We start from the raw sequence: 25,808 nt of genomic DNA, 5'->3' as shown, positions 1-25,808 counted from the left end.
TAACATAGACTGGATGGCAGTATGCATGCTTGGAGTCCTGAAGGTCTCAAACATAATCTGTGTCATTTTTTCTCTATTAACTTTGGACTTCAGAGGGGATCTATGAGTAACACAAGATGTTCTTCAGATGTTTAATGGCAGATCTTTTCTATGTCATTACTTTTGGTGACAATACTATGTTCAATGGGATATGTCAGTGTCAGAATACCTTTCTTGTTCTGGACTCAACCCCTACATATTTTTTACCTATATCTACCATCACACCTTGATATCATAAGGACTCCAGAATGGAAGGGAAAACAACCTGAATGACATTATCTCCAGCAAATCCAAGTTTGCATATTCCAGAGTCACATTTAAAAATTTAGAGGTAAATGTACACTGGATGGAAGAGCTTCTAGCTCAATATAAGTTATTTATAATTTAGTACATCATATTTTCAGTCCAGATTTATGGCAATCATGATATCATAAATACTCTTGATATTTTTTCACTCACATTCACTCCACATAGTCAATTAGTTGTCATCTTGTTGACTCTACCTCCAAAATTCATCCTCTTCTTTCAATTCACTTTAGTTCAGACCTTCTTCATTTCTCTCCTGAATTATTGCAATAATGTTCTAACTGGTTTCCCTCATGTCTTTCTTCTCTCTAATACACCTACCATATTGTTACCAGATGAGTATTCCAAAAATACAAGCCTGACCAAGACTCCTCTATTCAATAAACTCCAATGATATCCTATTGCTTGGGGGATTAAATTTAAATTCCCTAGTTTATAATTTAAAAGCCTTAATGATCCATGTTCAATATAACTTTTTGGTTTTACTATATGTTATTCCCCTCTTAGCCTTAGTTCAATGATCATCTCATAAATGAGGTCTTTTCCAATTGTTATGTTAAAGCTATCTTTTTTTTCCTTTTTTTTTTTTTTAGCATTCAGCTTCAGCAAATGAACTTTATTTACCTTCTCAAAAATATATGTCTTCCTGAGATAGACACCAATGGACTTTTTTTATTAGTGGATAAAGAAAGTGAGACTAGGATAATTAATTGGACTAGCCAACTCTCTATGGAAATTAGCAATTATGAATAACATTCAGAACTTTGCTTATGTAGGTTGTATTCAACAATGCTATTCTGAGAATTTCCTTTTTTTTCTGATTAAGGATTATTATTATAACAAAGGAGGTACCTAATAAAATGTTAGAAAATAGGAACAAAGTAGAAGTAAACCCAAGTAAATATGGGACCAACAGAGGAAAAAAAATGTGAGATTGACTCCCATTTTAGAGCTTTTTTACATCCTTCAGACCACTTGACAAAAAAATGTGGTAAATGGTGAGTATTCAAGAGATATCAAGATTAATTTATTGAAGTGAGAAAAGAGCCCTTCAGAGCTCTATTACATTCCATAAAATCCCTGATGCAAGGTATCCTTTCTCTGAGCCTATCATTCTAAAATTTTTCTCCTATTCACTGTAAAATTTATAGGAAGAGTAGTTTACAGTCATTGCTTCTACTTTTTACTCATTCATTACAATCCATTTTCCTTATCTACTCTATGAACTCTGCTCCATTTTAGGTCTGTAATACACTTGATGTTTCCATATCTTTTTTGAGTCTTTGGGTTAGTGTATATAAAGCAATCCCCAAATCTTAAAATTTTTATCATTTCTCCTCCTTTCTTCCTTACTTCTGATCTGTTGAGAAGTTGCTATTAATGCTACCTTCACAATATCATTTGCATATAATCCCTTATTTTCCTGCTATGTTCTAGCAGCATGGTTGAAAGAGGACCTTGGAGCTAGGAGAAACTAGATTCAAGTTCTGCTTCTGAAACATACTGACAATGTGACTCTATGTTAGTCATTTAACTTCTTAATGTTAATCTGCTCTAGGAAAGTGTCTAAGATTAAGAGAAGCTTTGACCTGCAATGATTGGAGAAGAACTTCTTTATCTGAGAGTTGCCTGCAACAATGAAATCATAGATCCAATCTCTATCATTATAATTGCCACTTGTTTTGATTATGGAAGTAACCCACTTACTTATCTTCCATCATTCATAGTGCTGTTCTTAATGTGAAATTCTAAATAATTTTGTGCTGAAAACCTTGATTTACTCTAATATCTAGAACCCTCTAAAATCCAAAAGTCCTCCAAACCTACCTTTCTAGTGTAATTTTACACTACTTCCCTTTCTCAACTCTATAGTCTAGTCAAGTTGGATTATTAATAGTCTTATTTTCATATTTCCCTCTGATGACTCAGCTTATTTATACATACCATTCGCATGTTTACAATATTTTTCTCTAATCTCTGCATGTTGAGGTTTCTCTCTTACATCAAGAACTAGATGCCACTTCTTCCATTGTGTACCAAAAGAGATATAGTATAAAGGAACTTCTCACTAACCTGGAAATTAACTCTTCCTCTTCAAATTTCTTGCAGCACTTTGATTTATTTCTACTTACCATATTCTGAACCTATCATAATTATGTACATTAATATATTAGTCCCCCTTTTTATTAGATGATAAACTTCTTATGAAGACATAGTTTTTATTTCACATTTATACTACTACAATATTATATACATATGAGGTTCTTAATATATACTTGATAAATGGAGATTTGGACTGTCTTTTTTTTTTCTTTTCTTTTCTTTTTCTTTTTTCATTTCTTTTTTCAAGTTATAATTTTATGAATTGTCCATTCTACATACTTTCTAGTCATTGCCAATAGAGAAACTCACCTACATGACTAAATCACATATTAAAACTGACTTAATAAAACAAATATATAAACATGTGTTTCTTCTATTAGTCTTAGAATATTTGTTCTAGAACCAATTTTACAGATGATTGAATCCAACTCACTATGTTACAGATGAGTATACTGAGATCCACAATGGTCAAATGACAAACAAAACCATCATTTTGCCAGGAATCTCAATACCATGCCAACAATTTTGACATTTGCTAAAGTTATGAATTATATGAAATAAGGAAAGGTTCTTTATAGCCCCTTCTAACTAAAAAAATCTATGATTATAAATTGGGTGATTAGTCTCTTTGGGTATTATAATAAAACATTATGTTTGTGCTTGTGAGGGAAAGACCAGGAGAGAAATTATTTCTGAAAATCACATATGTATGAGAAGAGAAAAGGTCATCAAATAAAATTGCATGATCTTATATTTAGAGTTGAAAGCACTTTAGAGATTGATCCTGTGGTCCAAATTCTTCAAAGCAGAATAAGAATTTAAGTATACATTTGATGACTCCAAATGCAGTACTCCTAATCCCCATTTAAGTAAAGTGATAAAAAACAAAGCACTAGAAAATGTGCATTTCCCTTTCAGCATTTATTGATCTTTTTAATGTAGTTGTTGTCATTCAAGTATCTTCATTGATTCCATATAGAACATAAAACTTTCTTTTCTTTTTTCTTAATCCTTTATATTTCATTTAGGTGTAATAAGTAAATTCAAAATTCAAAAAAATTATGGACTCATAACATCTTAATATATATATATATATATATTTTTTTTTTTTTTTCTCATCTGAGCATATATCAAAGTATGAACTAAAAGTGATGTGTTAGCACTAGCTAGAGTAGAATGGTTAAGTAACTTAACAGTTTTCTCTTTTGGTTTCCTCACATATAAATTAGGGATAATAGTCTCTATAGAGACTAGGTAATTTGGAGGATGAAATACTATAAGACATATCAAATACTTTTCAAGTAAAAGACCACAGACCTGGAGTCACAGGGGCTTAGTTTGAATCCCAGCTGTGCAAATATGACCTGGGCAGTATTCTTAACCTCTCTTAATCAGGTGTAAAAGGAAGGAGATTTGTAAGGCCCATGCCAGTCCTAGATTTATGATTCTATAGAATAGATTTGACACACAGATCAGATACACAGCTAGGTATTTGAACGAGGGTGTATCCCTGTTTCACAAGCAACTCTCTAATACTAAATTAAAGAGCCAAACTACATTAATAGAGGGAATTTCTACATTAATAATTCTACACAGTAATGAAATCTTAGGAATTGATTTAAACAAAACAAAACTATAATAAAATATATTTTTATTTGGGAATGAGTTTTCTGGAAAAAAGAATTTCCTATAAAAAAGTAAAACGCTCTATGGTTAGCTTTGCAATTTAATTAAGTTAAATCTCTTTTTGTAAATCTATTAAGGCAGCTACGTGTCACAATAGAATGCTGGGCTTTGAATCAGGAAGACCCAGCTTCCTGAGTTCAAATGTGGCCTCAAACACTAGCTGTGTGTACCTGGTCAAGTACTTAACCCTATTTATCTCGTCTATAAAATGTCCTAGAGAAAGAAATTTCTAATCACTTCATTTTCTTTGTCAAGAAAAGTTCAAATGAGGTCATAAAGAGTTGGGCATGACTAAAAATAACCAAACAACAAATTTACCTTAACTTCAACTTTTTTAAAAGGTTTTTTTTTTTTTTTTGTTCTTAAAGAAAGAATAAAGACATATAGCACAAAATTTGTGCCTTGGTACAGATTTTGAAGCTTCTTAATGAATATGCATTACATGGAAATGGACAAGAACTTATTTGTACATGGCATAAACATAATTTAGAAAAATGGACAGCAGATGAGGTGTATCTCTGAGCTTAGTTGTTCATTAACATATTTTGAGAGAAAATTGTGAGAGCTGTTTCCATTATGTTTTTGCAAATTGGTACAAATTAAAATGTCAGCTAACTAATTATTGACAGTATATAGCAATAATGTGAAAGTCCTCATCTGATTAGAAGTGTGCTAATATATCACTTCACTCTGCCTGTACCAAAAAAGTAAGCATTGTTTACAGGTTTTACCATGGACATTCTGTGATTTAATATTTAGCTTTTTAAATATTTAGTAAGGATTATACTATCTTGGTTATTGCTTATCCTCTAAACTAGATTATTCTTCAATAAAGAAAGAGGAATAGGGAACACAGGGAAGCATATGATATAGATAAGGTCAAAGAACAATATAAGTCAAAGGCAGAATTACAAGTAGTTAATCTATTTTCAGCTTATTTGAATAAATAAAAATAAAACCAGAAATGACACCAAATAATTTAGTTGAGAGGTAGTAAGTACAATAGTTATTTGTTTACTAGGGGAAAGTGATTGTGGTATAAGGAAGTAGACTTGTTATCCTTGTTAGAATAGTAAAAGAAAACCTTGTTGTGTAGACCTTGAGGTGGGCAAAATATTCATTATAAGCCAGTGAAAGGTCATTATGTTCTCACAGAAATAATGGCTCTTGAAACCATTTAGGAGATTTTTGTGTGAGAGGCATCCTAGGGGATAAAAGTCTATTATCACTATAATTATTATTATGCAGATATCAGGAAAAAAGGGGGAAAAAACCAGAACTCATTAGGAAATACACAAGTTCTATTCTAAGTTGAATTCCTGGGATCTTTATTTTTTTTCAGGGGGGGGCATAAGGACATGGAAATAAAAATTCATATTTCCAAGCACTTTAACAAGAAGCTTATTTAAGAGTTACACAGAGAGCTTATCCAGAGCACTCAAGTATTCTGGTTTTCTCTTTAGAAACTAGCTGAGCCTTTGAAATGGGTCAGTGTTTTTTAGAAACTAAATCACCTTCTCTGTCATGTGTCTTTTAAATAGGATTAATCAGAGGCACCTTTTGGATTTTACTCTGTCCTCAACAATAGAATCTTGGGAATTGAGCCACCTTGGGGGATTAGTTGTCCAACAGGATTTAATATGAATTATATACATGCCTTAGTTACTCAAACCTTAGTGCAGTTGGGATAGGAGGGAACTAGAAATAATTCATCTGGAGGTTATGTGTGTCCTGATGAAGCAACCAAACAACAAAGCCTTTCTCTTGATCTTCCAAAATTCTAAATCTAAACTCAGAATCTAAATCTAAACTACAGTCAACAAATCACACAAAAATGGATTGTATGTCCTAAAATATCAGAGAAGCATTAATGGAATAGTAGATAGTGAGCCTGCCTTCAAACTCAGAAAGATTTGGATTCAAGTCCTGCCTCTGATACATAATATTTGGTTGTAGGATCCTGATCAGTCACTTAATTTTGTAATTCCCTGAGCAACTATCTATAGATGCAGATTGTGGATGTGCATTGGCAGACAAAGCTTCATTATTAGGGAGGTTACTATCCCAGTGTCATACAGGTTCAGTTAAAATTTTTTTGAAACAATCTCTGAGAAGAAGGGACCCACATGTACAAAAATGTTTGTGGCAGCCCTTTTTGTAGTGGCAAGAAACTAGAAACTGAGTGGATGTCCATCAATTGAACAATGGTATATGAATGTTGTAGAATATTATTGTTCTATAAGAAACGACTAGAAGGATGATTTCAGAGAGGATTGTAGAGAACTACATGAACTGATGTTAAGTGAAATGAGCAAAACCAGGAGATCACTATACATAGCAACAAGACTATGTGACAATCAATTCTGATGGACATGGCTCTCTTCAACAATGAGATGATTCAAACCAGTTCCACTTGTTCAGTGATGAAGAGAGCCATCTATACCCATAGAGAGAACCATGGGAACAGTGTGGAACACAATGTAGCATTCTCATTCTCTCTGTTATTTGCTTGCATTTTGTTTTCTTTCTCAGTTTTTCTTTTTCTTCCTTCCTGATCTGATTTTTCTTGTGCAGCAAGATAATTTTATAAATATGTATACATATATTGGATTTAACATGTATTTTTAACATATTTAACATGTATTAGACTACCTGGCAGCTATGAGAGGGGTGAGAGGGAAGGAGGGGAAAAATTGAAACAAAAGTCTTTGAAGGGGCCAATTTTGGAAAAATTACCCATAGCATATGTTTTGTAAATAAAAAGCTTTAATTAAAAAGAAAGAATCTCTGAGGAGAAATAAAATGAAGGGCAATAATTCTTGAGTTTTGGGGGTATATTTAAGAACATAAAGACTTATATACATTATTGGAAGTCCTAGGCTCATCTCCAGTACTTGGTTTAAATAAAAGCATCATTTGCTATACATAGAATTATACATTTAAATTATTTGAAGAAATAAAGAAAAAAGTATAAAGACACAACAGTTTGAGAACAGTTCAAAATCCAATAACATGTACTTACACTGAACTTTGACATATTCTTTAAATAGCTGACAGCTACTGAGAATTTTTCAAGATGAGAAATTGGGATTGTTTATTTGCTTATATTTAGTACTTGCCAATATACATATATACTTTCCTAAAATGATTGTTATGATGTGAACATTCTATTGTCTCCTTTTATAAAGTCACATCTAGATTGGTAATGATTATAAAATAGCAGCTTATTCCCCCACCCCTTTCTATGTTCACAAGTGCCATATCATTCAAAGAAAGAAACATCAAAAAGTTAAAAATGACCCTGTGAGTCATTTAATACAATACCTCTCTTAGCTATCTTTAAAGGTTTCCCCTTTCAAAAAGAAAGGCATAAAGGAGAGAAAAAATGAAAGAAGAAAGAGAAAAAAGGGTGATTTTTCACAACATACGGCTATAGTTTATCTTATATCCATGTCACCCTAAATCTTTTCTGCAAATATGTTAATATAAAAAATTAAAATTTATAATTATATATGTGTGAGATTGTAAATAGCAAGCAAAAAACTTGTGTATATATATATGTATATTTGTTGTTGTTGTTATTGTTTTTTCTTAAACTTTTCCTACTCATGATCCCTTCCTCCTGCCCCCTGAGAAATTTTTAAGTAACTCTGGTATATAGGTATACAACATAGGCATACAAATGAAACATTTATTAATGATAAACAGTAATTTCTCAACCTCCACATTCAGTTATGAGACCCTATATGTGAATACATGTTATTGTCTTTTACATGTTATACATGTTATTGAACTGTTCTCAAAAGATTGTGTTTTTGGTCTGCAGCTATGTACAAAACCGTATGTGGTCCACAATCACAGTTTAAGAAGCTGTGGAATTTGAGTTAACCTATCTTGAGTAAAGATAAGTAAGCAAGTATTTTTTAGACCACTAGATGGCATGAATTCACTATAATCATGATGTAATACTAATAATAACTATATCCAAAAATAGACTTTTAAAATATTATCATACTCTCCAGAATTAAAGCAAAAGGCATCTATGTTTGATGATATTTTTCTATAACATAATACAATGACATTATACTATTTTATTTTTCCTGCCTACTTCAAATAAAATGTAGAAATATTTTCATGTGCTTTATGAAGGAATTCTTAGGTATAGATTTATATCTAGTCTTTTATTTCTATTTGCCCAGGCCAGCTAGAAGAAAATATTTCATACATTTGTATGTTTTTAAAATTTACGTTAATCTGTTCTCCAAAGATCAAAAATGTTTCCTTTTATGAGACTCACAGACTTCTATAGAATTTAGAAGATAAAGTTAAAGCAATTTAGTGATTCTCAAAGGTCATCCTTATGGAGCCTTCAAATACCTACAATTTAAAATCTTATTAATTCCTTTAAGTTTCTAACCATTTTTAAAATCTTAGGACATAAATATAATTAGTTGAGCAAGATAAAGCATCCAAATGTCAATCAATCAATCAAGTGTTTATTAAGCATCTGCTATATACCATGAACTATGCTAATCATTAAAGAATTCAAAGACTAAAATTAACAATTCTTACCCTCGAGGACCTCACATTTATTAAGGGAAATGGCATTTGTGTGTATATATACACTGATATATACAAAAATACATCTAAACAAAATAAATACTAGGTAATTCTGGTGACAGGGTATGAAGTCACTAGGAACCCATAAAAAGAACCAGGAATGGCCTCCTAGAAAAGGCAACATTTGAGCTTAACTTTGAAGGAAGATATCTAAGAAATGCAGAAAAGAAGGACCAGACACATGCTAGTCTGAAACATGAAATTACAAATTCAAAAATTGGTAAAATGTTCTCTCAATCCAAATATTTGAAAGAAGGTCTCATAACTATAAAGGTAGGAGTTTTTATAAAATCAAACAAAATACTTGTAGACTTCAGATGCAGGTGACAAACACAAGACTTACCTGTTCTAATATGTTTTGAAGTCTCTCTATTTCACAGTCTATTACAAATTTCTTTTCTTGTCTTCTATCCAGATCTTCTAGAAGTCTTCTGTAGCTGGCATCATTAAAGTTTTCCACACATATGGCACTGACATGCCAACCATTTTGTCCTGCTTTTTCCATAATAGCTTGAAGTATAGAGTATCCTGGAAGACAAGAAGATAAATACTAAAAATGTGTTTTTTTTTTCCATTTCTTTAACACATGATAGATAATGTAAGGAATTTGCATCTACGTGTTCTAGTCTCATCTCTTGCCTGGATTTTATACTTGCAAAAGTCAGCTTGGATAGTTATTGTACAATTAATTTTTCTTGTTGGGCAACAATAGGATATCAGTTGGCTGAGGCTATGTAGGGAATTCTGATTTGTTCATAGTGTTTAGCTCTGTAGAATGTAAGTTTCTCCTGGGAGAGAAATATTTATTTTGCTCTTAGTATCCTTAGTACTCAGCAATATGTTGCATGTCATAGATAATTAATAAATGCTTTAAAACTGAATGATCTTTCTAGAAAGGAACATTATTTATTTCAGACTGGATAAAATGTACAGAATAGTAGTTCAAGCCAATTTAGCAAACACTAATCATGTCCCCACTATTCAGGGGGAAAAAAAATGCATCAATGCATCTAGATGCTGGGAATGAAAAAATGCAAAATGACATTGTTTTTAAGGTCATTAAGGTTACTTTTAATGTCCAAAATGTCTTCCTTTAAACCAGAGACAAAGTGAAAGTCATGATTAGCCAGAATTTAAAATGAAACTTGTGAAAGACAATTATTAAGAGATGAAAATATTAAGAACACATTTTTAATAAAATTGCTTGACAAATAAAACATTGTAGCAGTGATTTTTTAAAAAAAATATATGCCATTTTCCTTTTCACCTCATTTTCCTTTCCTACCTTCCCCCCCAAAAAGATCAAAAGAGATTATACATTAATTACTACATAATTATTCTGAAGTTCTTATTGCTCCATTTAATCTTTTCTTTTGTTACATTTGCTTATAATAATCTTTTCAAATAAAGCCTAAATTCTATTTTAAACAATCCCTTTCCCCTTATTTCCTACTTATTACATATACATTATGATATGAATTATATTACAACATACATGACATAGAATAAGATTTTCTTTGATTCAGAATTAAATTTCTTGAAATATATTTATTTCTTTAAATTTATATCTTATTCTTTCTGGTTATTATGTATCTCTGTACTGAAATATATTTTTTTCTTGATCTACATTTCTCTCCTCCCTTCACTTTGTTCAAGCTACGTAAATAATGCTAGCAATCACACTTGGAAGCCTTTCTTTTACCTTGAATCAAGCTCAGCTTGTCATATTTTTTAAGCAATTGCTTTTATTTTGGCACTTCTGGATGGACTCTTGTTGTTACTTGGCACCTAGATATATCTATTTTCATGCTAGCATGCCTTTCACAGAAAACAACTTCACATCATTTGATGAAATCATGTTCTTGGTTTTGTAGCAGCCTGGTGATAAGTGTGTTTTCATATAGTACAACTGAATTTTATAAATTATTTTCTATATATCTCTTAATATTTGTAACTAATCAGATCCTAGAATTTGAATGTTCTTAGCATCAGATGCCAGAACCGATCCATTTAAAAAAGCCATGACCTTGAATGATTTAGAGTATGGCTATCTGTCTGAAAACAAATGAGCAGAAATAAACGAAATCTATTTCCAGTCTGTAAACTGTACTATGCAAACAATATAGAAGTTTCAGAGAATGAGCATGAAGAATGAAAATTCTTAAGTGAAAGAGACTGTTGTGTTAAAAAAAAAATACTTTTACATATGATAAAACATTACTTAGATGCATACCCAATTTATTTGGTTAAGGCAGTCAGGAATATGTTGTGAATACTAATAGGAAGCATTATGATTAAATCTATGATTACACAACCAAATTTTTGCATAAAAGAGAGTATAGAGGGGCTAAAAGGAAGGAGCAAGTTACCTTTACTGCTAGAGATTAAAATTAAAATTACTCAATTAATTCTACCTTCTTCCCTCAAAATGAGAAATTTAATATTTATCATGGATACCTTAAAGTCTCATTCTGTGACGATAGATTTTGAAGAATTTTTGAAAAAACACAATTTGGAACCATCTGAAGAATAGTATCAATGTAGTGGGTACAATAAAATTATTCAAAAGATGTAGTAATTAGACTGTATTGAAATCTTTTTTGATGTTTAATTGTGGTCTGGAGGTGACCTTGGATTTTAGGTCTTGCCAACCTAAGAAAAGCTTCAAGTTTGGGCATGGTGACAGACTGTATGTCTGTTGTCCGAAGACCATGCTATCTAATAAGCATAGAAAGGCTCAGCACCAGAGGGATAAACAGCAGGTGATGACATTTTTTCCCTTTTTTTTTTTTTTTTTTTTTGGCCACAGTCAATCAGTATTCCAACTAAGTCTAGGAGAAAATTGTGATCTTCATGGATTGAGGGAGTACACAGGTGGGTCAAAACATAAATCTTTGGCAGCAAAGTAAATATAGGAATTAAGAGGTTAATGTGGTATTTTAAAGTGTTGGCCTCAAAACTCAGAAAGATCTAGGTTTTAGTTTTGCTAATATACCTAGGATTGTGTGCCTAAAACTGTCTTTAATGTCTCATTGCCCCAATGTAGTTTTTGAAACTATAAGTTGTAGAATTTATAGTTGTAGAAATTTATTGATAAAAGGGATGGCATGAAATTACAAATTTATAACAAAATTAATCAGTTTTAAAAGTATTATAAGATTGATGACAACTATAAAAAAAGACTTTCTAAAATAAAACTTTACAGAATCATGGGGATAGGAGTGATCTTAAGAGATTATCTACTACAAGATTTTAAAATATACATTTTTATTGTGAACATTTTATGTGAATGTGAACAATTAACACATGAGGCTTCATGCTGACACAGTGGATAGAGCCTCAGCCTGAAGTCAGGAGGACCCAAGTTCAAATCTGACCTCAGATACTTAATACTTCCTAGCTGTGTGACCCTGGACAAGTTGCTTAACCCCAATTGTCTTACCAAAGGAAAAAAAAAACACCACCACAACAAAAAACAAACTAACACTTTCCTTATTTTTCAGAAGTGAGAAGGCTGCTATGAGTATTTCTGGGAAAGCTTGTTTGTATACTCATTTAAAAATGTGATATAGCCCATTACTCTACTTATTCCTAATACTTGGGCCATTTCAGATAGATGGGCATCTGTTCTATTTTCCTCTAAAAAGGAAGAAAATCTTCAATATCCCCTCCCCCTGAAAGAATTTAAATTTTTCTTTATGGATAAATTACAACAATAATAGAATTAAAGCCTATGAGGAAAAAAAAAAAACTACTACTGAATTATCTGTTTTTTAGGAAGATGATTAAAAGGTAACCTCTTAGTTTTTCTTGCCTAAATTAAACCCCTGTATCTTTAACCTCTTTCATTCTCCAATTCTTTAATTTGGTTGTTCTTTTTGTTAAATCTTTCCCCCTGTTTTTCATATTTTACCTAGCCCTGTGTTGAAAGGTATTTGTGCATGTGGGGTGGAGAACTCTATTTCTTTTGTGATAATGGCATTTTTTTTCTTCTTTCTCTGAAAAAAAAATCAAATTAAGTACATAGCAAAGAACAAAAGAAAATCTATAAGGAAGCAAAGAAGAGATGGACAGCTTTGCTCAATGTAATGTGTAATATATATTATAAAGGTTTTCTTGAAATGGAAATTTATTGCTTTATATGTTAAATTCTCTCTTCTATTTTGCTATGCATATGGCAACTTTTTTCTTTTCCTATTTTGTAATTAAGTTTAAAATTAATTAATTAAAAAGAAAAAAAAGAAATTTAAAAAGAAGAAAATCAAGTTACTAATGGATCCACATTTCCCCTTCCTCCTTAAACCTCTTAATTTTATTTAATTCCATTTTTATTTTCAATTTTGTGATTTTATTGATTTTTAAAATTTCCATTTTTGAATTTGTTTTTAATTGCTTAGCTTTCTAGTTTTTAAAAGTTGTATGCCCAGTTCATCTATTTGTTTTTTTTTTCTATCTTAAATTTTTCCCAATTGCATTTAAAAACTATTTTTTTCTCTTTGCCAAAACTCTTCTCCTATATTTATTTAGGAGAAAAGTTTACAGGAAAAAAATAAGAAATAAAATAGGCACCATGAGTGGCAAATATGAAATAGTTTGGAGATCATATAGTTAAATAAGTTTCTCTGGGGAAAATTAAGCAAGAGAAAGGAAATACTTTCTGAGGAGGAAGAAAGCCATTGACTATCAGATTAAACTAACCAGAGTTAGCTGGAGTAAGGAGAGAGGTGCCATTAAAGGGAAGACACTATGAGGGAGAGAAATGGAGTACTTCATTGTGAGCTTAGTCCTGAAGAGAACATAGTCATAAAAACTACTTTTAGCATTCATTTTTAAAATTTTGAGTTACAAATCATCTCCTTTCTTCCCTCTTTTTCTCCTTACTGAGACAGCAAGTGATTTGATATGGATTATACATGGGCAGTTATGTAAAACATATTTCTATATTAGTAATGTTATGAAGGAAAAGAGACTTTAAAAAATCCAAAAATAAAGTTTAAAAAGTATGCTTCAATCTGCATTCAGACTTCATCAGTTCTTTCTCTGGAGATTGATGGAATTTTTCATAATAAGTCTTTTGGAATTTGAGAACAACTAAGTCATTCACAGCTGATCATCAACAATATTGCTGTTACTGTATACAATATTCTCCTAGTCTTGCTCATTTCCCTTGGCATCAGTTCATATAAGTCTAGGTTTTTCTGAGAGCATTCTGCTGATCATTTCATATAGTACAATATTATTCTATCACAATCATATATTCAATTTGTTCAGCCATTTCCCAGTTAATGCACATTTCAATTCTTTACCACCACTAAAAAAGCTGTTATAAATATTTTTGTACATATAGATCCTTTTCCTTTTTGTTCTTTACCTCTTTGAGATACACATCTAGTAGTGGTATTGCTGGGTCAAAGATAACTTTTAGTGGATATTTCCAAATTCTCCTCCAAAGTACTCAAATTCATTTACAACTCCACCACCAGGGTATTAGTGTGTTGATTTTCCCACATCCCCACCAAAATTTGTAAATTTCCTTTTTTGTCATATTAGTCAATTTGGTAGGTATACAGTGGTATCACAAAAGTTGTTTTAACTTGTATTTCTCTATCAATATTGATTGAGAGTGTTTTTATATGTTTATGAATAGCTTTGATTAGTCTGAAAATTACCTTCAACTCTTTGTCAATTGGAGAATGATTTGTATTCTTATAATTTTTACTCAGTCCTTTATATATTTGAGATATATATTGAGAAATAAATTTGAGAATTTGAAAAATTAAGAACATGATCTAACACATCTAAATACATTGAGAAATGTCTTAGAGAAACATTGAAATATTTTCCCAACTATGATTACTAACTCCATCCTATTTCCTGCTCAATTTATCCTATTCCCTTTCTCTCTTCATCCTGTTCCTTCTCAATTAGTATGGCAGAAATTTGACATTGACCCACACTTAACACCGTATGGCAAGATAAGGTCAAAATGGGCTCATGATCTAGGCATAAAGAATGAGATTATAAATAAATTAGAAGAACATAAGATAGTTTACTTCTCAGATCTGTGAATGAGGAAGGAATTTATGACCAAAGAAGAACTAGAGATCATTATTGTTCACAAAATAGAAAATTTTGATTATATCAAATTGAAAAGTTTTTGTACAAACAAAACTAAGGCAGACAAGATTAGAAGGGAAGCAATAAACTGGGAAAACATTTTTATAGTCAAAAGTTCTGATAAAGGCCTCATTTCCAAAAAATATAGAGAATTGACTTTAATTTATAAGAAATCAAGCCATTCTCCAATTGATAAATGGTCAAAGGATATGAACAGACAATTCTCAGATGAAGAAATTGAAACTATTTCTAGCCATATGAAAAGATGCTCCAAGTCATTATTAATCAGAAAAATGCAAATTAAGACAACTCTGAGATACCACTACATACCTGTTAGATTGGCTAAAATGACAGGGAAAGATAATGCAGAAGGTTGGAAGGGATGTGGGAAAACTGGGACACTGATACACTGTTGGTGGATACATTCTGGAGAGTGATTTGGAACTATGCTCAAAAAGTTATCAAACAGTGCATACCCTTTGATCCAGCAATGTTACTACTGGGCTTTTATTTCAAAGAGATCTTAAAGAAGGGAAAGGACCTCTATGTGCAACGAATGTTTGTGGCAGCCCTCTTTGTAGTGGCCAGAAACTAGAAACTGAGTGGATGCCCATCAATTGGAGAATGACTGAATAAATCGTGGTATATGAATGTTATAGAATATTATTGTTCTGTAAGAAATGACCAGCAGGATGGTTTCAGAAAGACTTGGAGATACTTACATGAACTAATGCTGAGTGAAATGAGCAGGACCAGGAGGTCATTATGTACTGCAACAACAATACTACATGATGATCAATTTTGATGGATGCGGTCCTCTTCAACAATGAGGTGAAGCAAATCAGTTCCAATAGAGCAATAATGAATTGAACCAGCTACATCCAGCGAAAGTATGAACCACTATATAGAATTCCCAATCCCTCTATTTTTGTCCTCCTGCATTTTTGATTTCCTTCACAGATTAGTTGTACACATTTCAAAGTCCAATTCTTTTTGTACAGCAAAATAACTGTATGGACATGTATACATATATTGTATTTAACATATACTTTAACATATTTAACATGTATTGGTCAACCTGCCATCTGGGGGAGGGGATGGGGGAAGGAGGGGAAAAATTGAAACAAAATGTTTTGCAATCGTCAATGCTGAAAAATTACCCATGCATATATCTTGTAAATAAAAAGCTATAATAATAAAAAAAACATCCTGTTCCTCCTCAAAAGTGTTTTGCTTGTAATTAATGCCTCCCCCAATCTGTCTTTGCTTCTATCATTCCCCATCTCCATATTCAGTTTATCACCATTCTGTCATAGTCAACTAGTACCCACACCCTCTATCTATACATATACTATCTGCTATAGTAAAGTTCTTAGGAATTACATATATCATGTTCCCATATAGGAATGCAAATAGTTTAACCTTATTGAATTCTTCATGGTTTCTCTTTCCTGTCTACCTATTTTTATTGCTTCTCTTGATTCTTGTATTTGAAAGTCAAAACTAGACATTTTTTTATTTCGTTGAATATTTATTTTTTCTCCTCTGAAAGATAATAATCAATTTTGCTATGTAGATGATTCATGGTTGTGATTCTAATCCTTTGCCCTCTGAAATATAACATTCTAGGTCCTCGTAATCCTTAATGTAGAAGCTGCTAAATCTTGTGTTATCTTGATTTCTTTCTGTAGTTTTAAATTCTATGAGCTCTTGAATTTGGTTATAATATTTTTAGGCATTTTCATTTTGAGATCTCTTTCAGAAGCTGATAAGTGGATTCTTTCAATTTCTTTTTTTGCCCTGGTTCTAGAATATTGAGGCAATTTTTCTTGACCATTTCTTGAAAGATGTTGAGCCATTTAAAAAAAATCTTAGCTTTCAGGTAACCCAATAATTTTTACATTATCTCTCTTAATCTATTTTCCAGGTCATTGGGTTTTTCCTATGGGATATTTTACATTTTCTTCTGTTTTTTTTTTTCATTCTTTTGATCTTTTTTTTTTTGTTTGTTTCATAAATATCTTATGAAACCTTCACTTACTCAATTCTGCTTTTTTAAGGAATTATCTTCTTCAATGAGTTTTTATATCTCCATTTCCTTTTGGCCAATTTTATTTTTTAAGATGCTCCTTTTGCTTCACTGAAATTTTGTAACTCTTTTTCAACTTAGCCAATTCTGCTTTTTGAGGAGGTTTTCTCTTCACATTTTTCTTTGAGGTTTTAGAAATAGCAGTTTTGACTTTGTTGCCTTCTTATAAATTTGTGTTTTGATTTGATAGCAACTTTCTATGGCAAGCTTCTTTATTTGTTGTTTACTTATTTTCAAGTCTATTTCTTGATTTTTAATCTCATGTTAGAGTTGGACTCTGCTCCTAGGGTGAGAGGGACCCAAATTTCAGATATTTTTCTATAGCTAGTTCTGAGGGCCTAAAAGATTTTAGTTTTTAAAAGCTGGCATCATCTAAGATATGTTTACTACTCTCCTAACCTATGATCTGGTGAATAACCACCAGCCCTTTCCCCCCCTAGAATTCTAGCTAGGGTCCCCTGCTTGCCTGTGGCCACAAACTTGGGTATGTTATAAAGTGTTCCTATTTGATCAGAATTTTCCTGTTAGAGACAGCAAAGAGATCCCTGTAAACAACAAGCAGATAAATTAATAGGTAAGATAATAATAGAAAGGAATATAGTCTCTACATTATCTAACCAAGTCCCTAAGTCTGTGAATAAATATTGAAAGATAAAAATCAAAACCTGAGAAGGCAGAAGACTTTGTGTATTCTAACAATAGCAAGGGAACCATAAGAGGGTGTTCCTGAATGATTCAAAAGAAAAAAAAGGTGAAAGAAGAATTTATTGCCTGCATACTAGAAGAAAAAAACTTGACAAATGATGATGGCAAATGTCACTGAACACATCTTCCTACCTTTAAAATCTTTCTACATAACAACTTTAATATTTTGTATCTCTAACAGAAAAAACTTTTAATACAAGAAGAGGGAGACCTTTGAAAGAATGAAAGATGTCAGGTTTATCAAACTTACAAATGTCATAAAGTTGGGAAGCATAGCTAATACATTGAATGACAGATTCAAAAAGATCCAGGAAGAATATAACATTGGCCCAAATTGAATAACTTAAAATTTAAGGAGGAGAGCTCCCAAGGTCTTCTAGGTTGTAATGAAGGATCTTTATCCAATGCCATACAAGTACTGGTTAAAGGAAATAGAAATGTTTAGCCAGGAGAAAACAAGATATGTAGGAAGGATGACTTCTTTACTCTAAAGTATTTCAAGAATTAGCCCTTAGAGAGAGGGATTGGACTTGTTCTTTTTGTTCCCAGAGGGAAGAACTAGAAACAGTAGATGGTAAATTACACAGAAGAATAGAGACTTAAAGTAAAGAAAACTTCATCACAATTAAAGCCATTTATAGTAGAATGGACTCCCTTGGAAGGTGGTGAGTATTTAGTCACCAGAGATCTTCAAGAAAGGCCAGGAGACCACTTGTTAGACATATTTTGGAAAGAATTTTTTTAAAAGAATAATTTAGAAAGTTGTCCAGCTGACATTTAGAATTCGAAAGTATCTCAGAGCAAAACTTCATAAACTGTGGGCGGCAAATATATATGAATGTGGGAGTTGTGAAATGATGATATATTATCAGTAAATATTTGATTTGTATGCCAATCTTATCTACTTCTATACCTGGGTTCATATAAAAATACCTTAGATGAAAGGAGTAGAAAAAGTTTATGAAGCTCTGCCTTAGAGTATATCTACTCTAATCTTCTATTATGCTCAAGAGACAGTGAGGACCAGAGCTGAAGCCTAGAGGAACAGCAGGGAAAATAGTAGCTTGTGGTGTTGTGGTAAAACAATAGAGGGGAAATGAATAACATTTTTTAAAAAATCACCAAGAATTTGGCATCTGATTGCAAATGTTAAATGAGAGAAAGAGAATGCTGGTCGAGTTGTCATAGAGTGAGGATTTTGAGTGCCTTAAAAATACTATGGTACCTATTATAGGATGACATGGAAGCTGAATCAGCCAGTTCTATTAAGGTAATATCACTGGTCTTAGTCAACAACTGATAACAAAAACCAAAAGCTTAATCAATTAAAATGAATAAAAGCAGCATAAAAAACCAATATTAATTAAAAACTACATTATAAAAGTATAAGAAGCAAAGAAATTAGAGGAGAGAGAGAGAGAGAGAGAGAGAGAGAGAGAGAGAGAGAGAGATAAACCCTGAATAAAGAGAAAATGGAAAATTTCCAGTCCTCTATGTGGTCAAAAGTAGAAGAGAATGACAAAAGTGCAGGTTGGGTCAAATGCAAAATAAAAAGCTTATGCACTGTCAATGTGAGCAATAAAATAACTACATCAAGGGAGGTGTCTGAAATTCCAGCTTCTCTGCAAAACTGGAAAGTAGCAATCTGGATAAGATCCATAATTATTGGCTCAAATTCTTCAGAGTGGCATATGAATTGCTCACAAAGCACTTTACCAGCTTCCTCCCTGATTCAAGCCTGATCTGTTTTTTTCTTAACAGAAGGCATCACATATTTATTACCAAAAAGATGAGAACATCAAGAATCCTCCCAAATATAGACCAGTTACATGTTTATATTTTATAGAAAATAGTTACAGCTTGTATCACTAAGTAAAAAAAGAAAATAAACCATAAACAAAAGAAAACATATTAGTCAAGGAGTCAAAAGAGTAGACCAAAATCTTGAGTGTAAAGAATAACTCTTAACAGTTTTATGAATATTAAAAAATAATACTAAAGGACCATATTGTTTATAATATCCTTATTATTTGAAAGCATTTGACTCAGTTCTGCATATATGGATTAGCCAAATATACCAAACAGATCAAAGCATACTGACTATGCTAGTGAATCTTCATGCAAAATTTGACTATTAAGTTATGTGCCATCACAGTAATGTCCAGAAAATTGACAAAAATATTATATTATATTTTCCAGGCATGAAGTCTGATATGGTTTTGCCTATCTTGCAAGCTCTTATCATCATAAGACATGAGTATAACTGTCAAATCAAAAAGACTGATAACAAAATGTCATTGGAGAGATCATATGTTTAGGTTGAATATCTTTTCCCAGTTCCAATTTTGTATCATTAGTTGTTTATCCAGCTCTTAAAAGTGATTGTTGCAAAGTCATGGCTATCTCCCTAGAGGCCTCAGGAACAGCCGGAGTCAGGATAAGTAAAAGTCCTTGGTCTTTAGGGGGAGAAGTGAAGGAGACAGACAAACTTCCATGAGGTTTGCCACCAACTTCTGTTCTCTTTGTCCTGTAGCAAAGTGAAAATCTCTGGCTTCTCTCTCCCCACCCTCTAATCCTTGCCTACAATTCTCTTAACCCCAAACATTGAGCCAGCATTAACTGTGAGAAGAGCAATTCCAAACATATGCTAATAGAGTCATTGTCGAATAGCTAATTAGCCTTAAATGCTCGATTGTCTGATTCAAAAGTGCACCTATTCAAAGTTTCAGCCCTTTACAATAGTCCTAGAGATATCTCAAATATAACATTACCAAAACAGAACTCATAATCTTGCCTCCCAAATCCTCTGTCATTCTGTACTTTTTTCATTTTAGGAGGAACACCAATATTCATCCAGTCTCCCAAGTTCTGATTTCCATCTTATATTCTTCACTTTCCATCCCATATACTTTTGTCTTTAGAACAAAATATAAAGTCTTCTGTTATGTTTTAAAGCCCTTTTTCAAATGGCTTCAATCTATCTTTCTTGTCTCATTTTAAATTATTCCCTTTTCTACTCCATGGTTTAGTCAAATGAGACTCAAATGTGAGGAACACACATGGTATTCCATATTCATTCTTTGTGCCTTTATACTACCTACAATGTACTTCCTCTTCCTCTGTGTCAGAGACTCCTTCATTTCTTTAGTATAAACTCAAGTTTCTACATAAATCTGTTCTTAATCCCATCAATTGCTAGTGCCCTCCCCACTCACCTACCTTGTATTTAAGTACCTTTATTTTATTTAGACTTACGTGTGTATATGTTGTCTCTCCATTCCTTGAATATATACTCTTTGAGAATAGCATCATTAAATTGTTATCCTCAGCACAGAATAGGCACTTAATAATTCTTGTTGATTGACTCAAACTTTTCAAGAAATCCCTCTCATCTGATCAGGACAATAGTATTTAGGAATATCTTCTACTCAGCTACATAGTTCTCTTATCCATGGCTGCTATATCTTTGGTGGAAATGTGATACCTCTATCTTTCCAAAGCCTGGCACACAGTAGGCACTAATAAATGAACATGGTACACACTAACTGTAATATTTAAAATGATCATTAAAATGAATTGCTTAGCTATTTGCAGCAACACAATGATCTAAAATAATTCCAAAGGGCTGATGATGAAAAATTATATGAACTCTAAATTAAAATATTTTTATATGTAATTGAAAAAAAATGCTTGTTTTCTTGTTCCCCTACCCTTTCCATGGGTGAAAGTACTTTGCCTACAATATGATCTTTTAAAAAGGCAGTCATTAGTGGTTCAATGAAAGAGTTGCATATTTAGCCTCCTCTACTTGCACCATTTCTCAAATAAATTTATAGTGCTATTTATTACTTTCTGTTCTATGTGCAGGAGTGGTCCTAACTCCCAGAATAGTTCAAGCCCAAAAGATCATCCCTAATTATTGAGATTCGATTATTTTTTCTCAATGAATTCTGAATGGATCTATAATTGCTTAATTGCATTGATTATAAATGTCCTATACAAAGAGGTACAATCCAAATCCTAAATTCACACTACTTTGAAAACTCATCAAGTTGACCAGGGATCTTTCTAACCAAGCTCCTATACTTATTTTATCTGTTAAAATATTAAAATAACAGTTGTCTATTTTTGGCGGCTAGGGGGCAGAGTATATAAAGCATTGGCCTGGAATCAGAAAGACTAGTTTTCGGGAGTTCACACCTGGTCTCATACATGTGTGACCCTGGACAAGTCACTTAATTTTATTTATTTGAGTTCTTATTTGTAAAGTGAGATGGAGAAGGAAATGGCAAACCACTATAGTATCTTTGCCAAGAAAATTCCGAATGGGGTCAGGAAGAATAAAACACGATTAAACAACAATCTACTTTTGTTCCCTCTTATTGAATGCAGTTGTTTTTATTATTTTTTGGCTAATGTTTAAGAAACCAAGCCTGGTCAACTTGAAAATTACAAAGGTTGTTACAGTAATTAATGGTTCCCTCTGACTCTCAATGCTCAATAATTGCATATGTTATTCACACCTGTTTGGAAATGAAATTTAGACTGTGAAAAAAAGTCTTACTCTTATTTTATTGAGTAGCTATATTGTAAGAAGATTTTATTTTTGTAAAAAAGACATCTTTTTAAATATTAATTTTGTGATGGCAAAGCAGCTTCTTCTTTAGTGAGTTTTGAGATCTGGAAAATGTATGTGAAATGAACTCTACATTCATAAATCTCTCCTTTTTATCTAATGGAGTTTTGGGAAGATTTTCCTCTTACTTTTGTAAAGATAGATTAATTAGAAGAGGTACAAAAGACAGGTTGACCTGGAATTCGAGAAAGCATGTTAAGTTTCATTTTAATAATCTACTTTTTGCTGAGGGGGACAATATGATGGAGTGGAGGAGAAATATGAGGAAGTTAGGATCAGAAAACCTGAATTCAAGTTTTTAGGGGCAATTCTTTCTGATATTTTCTACTATAATCTGGGGAAAATTACAAGAAATGGAGCTTTTTCTTTGAAAGGAGCTTCATCAACATTCATTCATTCAATAAGCATCTATTAAATGAGAAAAGTGTTATGATAGGCACTAGTGTACTACTTTCTATCTAGTTTCAAATAGTCAGTCTTGTATACACATCTACTTCTCTACTTGAAAGCATTTCAAATACTTGAAAATAATAATCAAGAGCTATTATGTGAAAGAGGCATAGGATGTGATAGAAAAGGTAGAACTGGATCTAAATAGAACACTTTTGGAGTGTGTTCAAATATTATATTCTATATTGTGATGAAAACTTTTAAATGTCCCACAGATGTGAAGCCTATTCATTAAGGCGTCAACATTAAACTCACCTTTTTCCTCTCTTGCCCATCTCTTATCATTACATGAGGGGATTTCAACATTTATTTTGAGGCTCCTTTAAACTCCCTCAATCCCACAACCCATACTTCATGTCATCTCCACATGATTCTATTTGTATTTTAGCCATCTTTTTAATTCTCTCCAATATAAAACCTGGACTCCATCCTGGGGGCACCTGGTTCTATGCTCTCACTTTTTTTTCCCTCAGACTAGGCCTCTATGCCATTTCCTGGTAGTCTGCATATCATGCCATCTCTACATCTCCCACTTCTAGCTTCTTTGTATGTGTTATATCCCCTTTTAAAAGTTTTAAGCTCCTTGCTTATTTTTTTCTTGCTATTTTACTTGCTTATCTTTCCTAAAACTTACCACAGTGCCTGACATATTGTTTAACTGCTTAATAAATATTCTTTCTGTGTCTATCTGTTTTCCTAAGTGTGTGTCTCTATCCTTCTCTCTCTTATTTATTTTTGTATTCTTTCTATATCAAAGGTATCTACATTTGGTTCTGATGCCTCTATTTTTTCTCCTATCTCTCTTGAGTACCCTTGATAATTGAGTTTCTGACATTATTCAATTGAAACTGTCCTATCCAATGTAACCGATGATTTCTCTTTTTTAATTCTGGAAGTATTGGGCTTCACATGATGCAAAAATGTTTTTGGACATTTTTAACTTGAAAAGACTTAGGTATATCTATTTTATATTTCATGATTTCTCTCCCTTTATTAACATTACTTAATCACCTAAAGATTTTTTGAATAAAACATAATTTAATTTATAAGGATCAGATGCATAAACTAATGCATATGCTTATGTATTCTATATGTATCTAGAAAATGTTCTTACACTTAATTCTTTTGGATCATTTCTTTTCCCATATCAGTGCTTTCTCCTTAGAGAATCAGTAAAATTTCTCCTTTGAATAATGTATTTATACAATAAAATAAAAATTAATCCTTCCATGTGTGTATTTTACATTTCAAATTTTTCTAGTTTTTCAGAATTTACAATTTTGTTGTCATAATAATATAGCTTTGCTTATATCCTTCTTGATACAATGTCCAAGAGATTCTCTGATGAATAGATTTTAAACTAATTAGAAACATTCTATCTGACTCATATGATAGGGAGATTTTAGATAAGGAATTTGATGATGTAAATTCTTCAGTTGCAATGTGTGAGGCAGAGACTTGTTTCCAACATTGATAAATCTATCAGAGAAGTTCTTTGTACAGGTGATAATCTAAAAGATAATGAGCAATATGGTTCTCATTGGACCCTAGATAATGACAAAAGAAATGAAAAATCATAATGTCGAAGGGGGGAAATGGCTTTAACAATAATAGTCTTTTGCTTCTGAAGCAGTGCAAGGTATTTGCAACAGCTCAATATTATTCATTTCTTTCTATCCTTCTTTCCCTTTTGCATTTTTTTAAAAACAAATTCTGCCATGAAGCAAAATTGCATTTATTTTCAAATAAGTTTTTTCTCAAATTTTTATTTTTTAGCAAGACAATGCTTAGAAATGTTCAGAAATATACAAATATTGAGGGTCAGTGAGTTATAGGAAATGCTAACTGATCCATTACATTAGATGAATTAGAAAGTGTATTGCTCATGTCACTCATGGTGTTTAATCAGTAGGAAAAAAAAACATTTATTAAAAGTATGTGGAATAACTCCTACGGGTGCTCCTTGTTCAATAAAGCTATACCATATAATTGATTCCTAGATAAAATGAGAAACATTTGCTTTGACCTGAAAACTAAAAGGAAGCAAAATCTATTTCAGGCAAGACTTCATCTAGTATCTTCTTTTTTTTTTTTTTTTCTTTCTTTCTTTCTTTTTTTAAAATTTTTTTTTATTTAATAGTTCGTCTAGTATCTTCACTGTGGAATTGTTTTATTGAAAATTGTCAAAAAAAACCCAAACCCTTTTATTCCTGACATATATAAAATGTTCAATGAACATTTTTTTTGTAGCAAAATATGCTATAGATATATTTATACATGTCAAATGTCAAATAAGCCAGACAAATATGGCCTGAAATTTTGGTTAACAGTAGATATTGCAAACAAATATTCATTCAGCAGATTCCTTTACTGGGGAAAATATAATGATATAAGCAACAATATTAGCATACTTATAGATGTCATGTTGAAGTCCATGAAGTTTGTTTGACCAAGGTAACAGTGAAATGTGACAATCATTTTATATCATCTGATCTTTCCTTAAGACTTGCAAAGCAAAGGTAAATATAGTTGGAATTATTCATCAAAACTGTGGTGAACAAAGGATTCAGCACAAAATTATGTATTTTGAAAAATCTAGATAAACCTATAGTCACATTGACTTTATACCAATTTAATAAATCCACGTCTGTATCATTTAAGAGTAATACCTTTTTCAGGATTTTCAGATTCAAGCACAGAATAGGTCAAAGTAAAAGTCAAATATTATTCTGTTTTATAACAATAATAATGTAGAGAAGATGTTTTTGATAAAGTGGTGAGGTCTTATTCCATGAAAGCAATAAGGAATTGGCCTATGAATATTTTCTATAATGTTTCTAGATATGGCCTTCATCAATAGCTGAATAATATATAACAAAATTTGTAATTAAAAAAATGGTTATGGAGGACATATTCAAAAGGTACAAGGAGCTTATTAGAAATTGTCCAAGTAGAACATTAGAAGTTACAACTGTGCCACATATGATCTTCTAACCAAATATGTCATATTTATTACATTACAAAGGATTACAGATGTGTTGCACGTGCAACAAAATA

At 31.8% G+C, this 25,808-nt stretch overlaps 1 protein-coding gene across 5 annotated transcripts in view; it reads right to left on the bottom strand.

Annotated features, from left to right (window-relative positions):
- The window catches only part of GRIA4 (glutamate ionotropic receptor AMPA type subunit 4), a 487,658-nt gene that overhangs the window by 136,651 nt on the left and 325,199 nt on the right, over positions 1–25,808 (bottom strand). For all 5 annotated transcript variants that reach the window (XM_031961085.1, XM_031961083.1, XM_031961082.1 and 2 more), the window contains exon 5: positions 9,098–9,282. In XM_031961085.1, coding sequence (XP_031816945.1) covers positions 9,098–9,282 — 185 coding nt within the window. The remainder of the gene's footprint in view (positions 1–9,097; positions 9,283–25,808) is intronic.

This window comes from Sarcophilus harrisii, chromosome 3 (assembly GCF_902635505.1).
Source record: "Sarcophilus harrisii chromosome 3, mSarHar1.11, whole genome shotgun sequence".
Taxonomy (NCBI): Eukaryota; Metazoa; Chordata; class Mammalia; order Dasyuromorphia; family Dasyuridae; genus Sarcophilus; species Sarcophilus harrisii.
Note: the sequence above shows the minus strand (reverse complement) of the source record. Positions and strands in the feature narration are given on the sequence as shown.